This window comes from Mandrillus leucophaeus, unplaced genomic scaffold (genome assembly GCF_000951045.1).
Source record: "Mandrillus leucophaeus isolate KB7577 unplaced genomic scaffold, Mleu.le_1.0 Scaffold282, whole genome shotgun sequence".
In the NCBI taxonomy this organism is placed as follows: domain Eukaryota; kingdom Metazoa; phylum Chordata; class Mammalia; order Primates; family Cercopithecidae; genus Mandrillus; species Mandrillus leucophaeus.
Window position 1 is genome coordinate 3,941,100 of NW_012102943.1, and position 3,947 is coordinate 3,945,046.

At 35.4% G+C, this 3,947-nt stretch overlaps 1 protein-coding gene across 1 annotated transcript in view; it reads right to left on the reverse strand.

Annotated features, from left to right (window-relative positions):
* The window catches only part of SPINK13 (serine peptidase inhibitor, Kazal type 13 (putative)), a 19,660-nt gene that overhangs the window by 12,842 nt on the left and 2,871 nt on the right, over positions 1–3,947 (reverse strand). The window contains exon 3 of the mRNA XM_011985406.1: positions 1,245–1,282. Within this exon, the coding sequence (XP_011840796.1) occupies positions 1,245–1,282 (38 nt within the window). The remainder of the gene's footprint in view (positions 1–1,244; positions 1,283–3,947) is intronic.

Here is a 3,947-nt window from a genome sequence, read left to right on the forward strand (position 1 = left end):
AGCAAAGACTTGGAACCAACCCAAATGCCCATCAATGATAGACTGGATAAAGAAAATGTGGCACATATACACCATGGAATACTATGCAGCCATGAAAAAGAATGAGTTCATGTCCTTTGCAGGGCATGTGTGTAGCTGGAAACCATCATTCTCAGCAAATTAACACAGAAACAGAAAACCAAGCACTACATATTCTCACTCATAAGTAGGAGTTGAATAATGAGAACACATGAACACATGGAGGGGAACATTACACACTGGGGCCTGTTGTGGGAATGGGGACAAGGGGAGGAATAGCATTAAGAGAAATACCTAATGTAGATGATGGGTTGATGGGTGCAGCAAACCAACACTGCACATGTATACCTAGGTAGCAAACCTGTATGTTCTGCACATGTATCCCAAAACTTATTAAAACTGAGAATAACCCCTGTATTTACCACTGTTTAGCTTTGTGAGTTTGAACACATGGAAGGTATTATTTTACTTAATGCTCAGAGATATATTTACTCAATATTTTATTTGACTATAAAGATATTTATTTTACTAAAATATTATATTTTAGTAAATATGGCACATATACACCTCCCTGTGTTCATGTGTTCTCATTATTCAACTCCCACTTATGAGTGGGAATACGTGGTGTTTGGTTTTCTTTTCCTGTGTTAATTCGCTGAGAATGATGGTTTCCAGCTCCATACATGTCTCTGCAAAGGACATGAACTCATTCTTTTTCATGGCTGCATAGTATTCCATGGTGTATATGTACCACATAGTAAAGCTTGTGCTACATGGAGACAATCTAATTCTGGAGAGGTCTATGTGCAAGGTCACATAGAATCCTTCCACTCTGCTTTACCTCCATGAAGATTTATTTATTTATTTATAGACAGGGTTTCACTCTGTTGCCCAGGCTGGAGTGCAGTGGTGCCATTATGACTTACTGCAGTTTCCAACTCCTGGCCTCAAGTGACCCTCCCAACTCAACCTCCCATGTAGCTGGCTATAGGCTTGCCCCACCACACCTGGCTAATTTTTGTATTTTTTTAGACACAAGATCTTGCTATGTTGCTCTGGCTGACCTTGAGCTCCTGGGCTCAAGTGATCCTCCCGCCTCAGCCTCCCTAAGTTCTGGAATTACAGGCATGAGTCACTATGCCTGACTTTCCATGAAGTTTTAGATCTCATGTCAAGAGCGTGATTAGACCAGAATTACGATCTAGAACTGAGAATTTTAAACTTACCTTAGGCCATTTAGTGAAGTCGTGTTTTTTGAAAATTGCTGCAAATAAAGAACACACACAGTAAGTTAAAGGAAGTAGTTCTCCATGGGATATCATATCACCTATTGAAGTCACTGACTGAATAACGTAATTTCTCATTTACAAAAATGTATACAAAATAATTTTAATAACAATAGAATTTGCAGTAACATTCCTTTTTAAATTACTTTATCCATTTATTCTTTCTTTTTCACAGTCTTGATTTTATTTATAAATTTGCTGTATCAGTAAGGAAAGAGTAAAAACTGTTTGAGGTTGTATATATAACTTACAAATAATTTTATTTATTTATTTTCACTTTTGTTGGCTTTAGCTTCCTCTTCACTGCAATTGGGTTAATTACATGCATTTTTAAAATTTAGAAAATAAATATGATATAGTAAGTAATATATCAGGCCAGTTCCTACCAAGATGCCGAATTAAAGTGGACACAGGGATGATAAGAAAACTGAGGGAGTTTGCTGACTTTCAGGATACTGACTTTATGGGGTGCTTGTATGAGGGTTGCTGGTGTTGCCTGGGATAGAGGGTTACTAGCTGCCCGTGGGAAAATGAAATAAGAAAGTACTTATTGTATTTTGGTCTTACTTATCTGTCACTGTTAAGTGATATTTAAAATATAGTTAGAATTTTCAAAAGTTAAAAGGAAAATTCTGCATGATATTTAGAAATCTTCCCACAAAGAAAAGACTACCAACCTTTTGAGGAATAGGTCTTGCTGATTACATGTACACTCTTTCAGAGAGCAAAAAAGATAGAATGCTTTTATCTACTTCTGAGAGGTCAGAATATTTTTACGACAAAGGTAACTGGATATAGTTACAAGAAAAAAAAATAAAGGTCTTCATCTAGTAAAAATGAAACAAAATTACATGTATATACTGCACATCATGCATAAGAATTAATTCCAAATGAATCAGGATCTAAACATAAAAAATAAAACTATGTAATAATTAAAATGACAATTTTTTAATCATAATGATTCATTAATCTAAATACAATAACAGAAAACACAGATGCATTTTTTTACTTAAAAATTAAAACAACTTCCTGGCAAAAAATAAACATATACAATCTAAAAAGATTTTTGATAAAGGGCTAATATGTCTAATTTATAAAGAACTCATAAAATTGAGGGAAGAATAAAACAAGAAACCTAACTGAAGAACAGACAATATACATGCAAATATAATTTACACAAGTATACATACTCAAAAAGATACAGAAATGACCCTTGAATCTCTAAAGGAAATTCAGCCTTACTCATGCTAAGAAAAATGCTAATTAAAACTATATGGAAATACCATTTATCACCGATCAGATTAGCTGTTGAGAAAGAGGTTCCTGGTGGGAATCCAAATGGGAAGAATGTTTATGAAGTAAAATTTGACAATATTGAACAAAACTCTATTTGCATTTACAGAATTCTTATTCCATGCTTTTGCAAAATGTGAGCCTACAAATTAGAATTCAATGTATAAATGACTCTTTTGTCTTCAGAGTAAGAGTATATAGTTCAGCTAATAGACTCAAAGATAAGTTGAGTTAGTTCCATTCCTCCCATTTTGGTGTAAACATATTTTTCTTTTAAAATATGGCTTACTTAATTTGTTAAAGACAGACCTGAAGTTTCGGTACTTGTGATTTCTGGTGTGGATCCTGAGAACAGGAAGTATTGGCATCCTAAAGGTCTGACATTTGCATAACAGATTGGCATAAAGATAAAAAATAGATCAGTGAAAAGGATAGAGTCCAGAAATATAGGCATCTAAGAAGTTCAAAAATACACACTTCTGTGGACAAGTGCTTTTTGGCAAAGGTGAAAGAACAATTTAGTGGAAAAAGAATCATCCTTTCCACAAATCACACGAAAACAACTGGGCTTCTGGAAGGAAAACAAAAAAAGAATCTCAATTTATATATTGCACTATCATCTGAAACATTTTTTATTATCTAATATTTTTTAAATTTTAGTTTTCTACTGAAAAGTTATTAGTTCATGCAGCAACTTTGGAGAACCATCTGGCATTATCTTCTAGTATAGAAAATTCACACACATTGTAGCATAGCAACTCTACTCTTAGATACATACCTAAGAGAAACTCTTGTTCATGTGCATCAAAAAACATGTGTAAGAATATTTCTACCAGCTCTGCCCTTAACATCATAAATTTGTAAGTAAACCAAATGTCCATCAACAGAAGAGTAATGAAATTAGGGTATAGTCGCACGTTGGGATATTATTCATTGGTATGATATTATTCATCGATGAAACTAAATGAACAACTGCACACATGAATATGTATAAATTTAAACAGTAGGTAGGAAAAAGCAAATCTCAAAAGATGAAAAGATTCTCTTATGTAATACTGAATTAAAAAGTCCTAATAATAGGCAGGGCGTGGTGGCTCACGCCTGTAATTCCAGCACTTTGGGAGGTTGAGGTGGGCGGATCACGAGGTCAGGAGATTGAGACCATCCTGGCTAACACGGTGAAACCCCGTCTCTACTAAAGATACAATAAAATTAGCCGGGCATGGTGGCGGGCGCCTGTAGTCCCAGCTACACGGGAGGCTGAGGCAGGAGAATGGCGTGAACCCGGGAGGCGGAGCTTGCAGTGAGATGGCACCACTGCGCTCCAGCCTGGGCGACAGAAAGAGACTC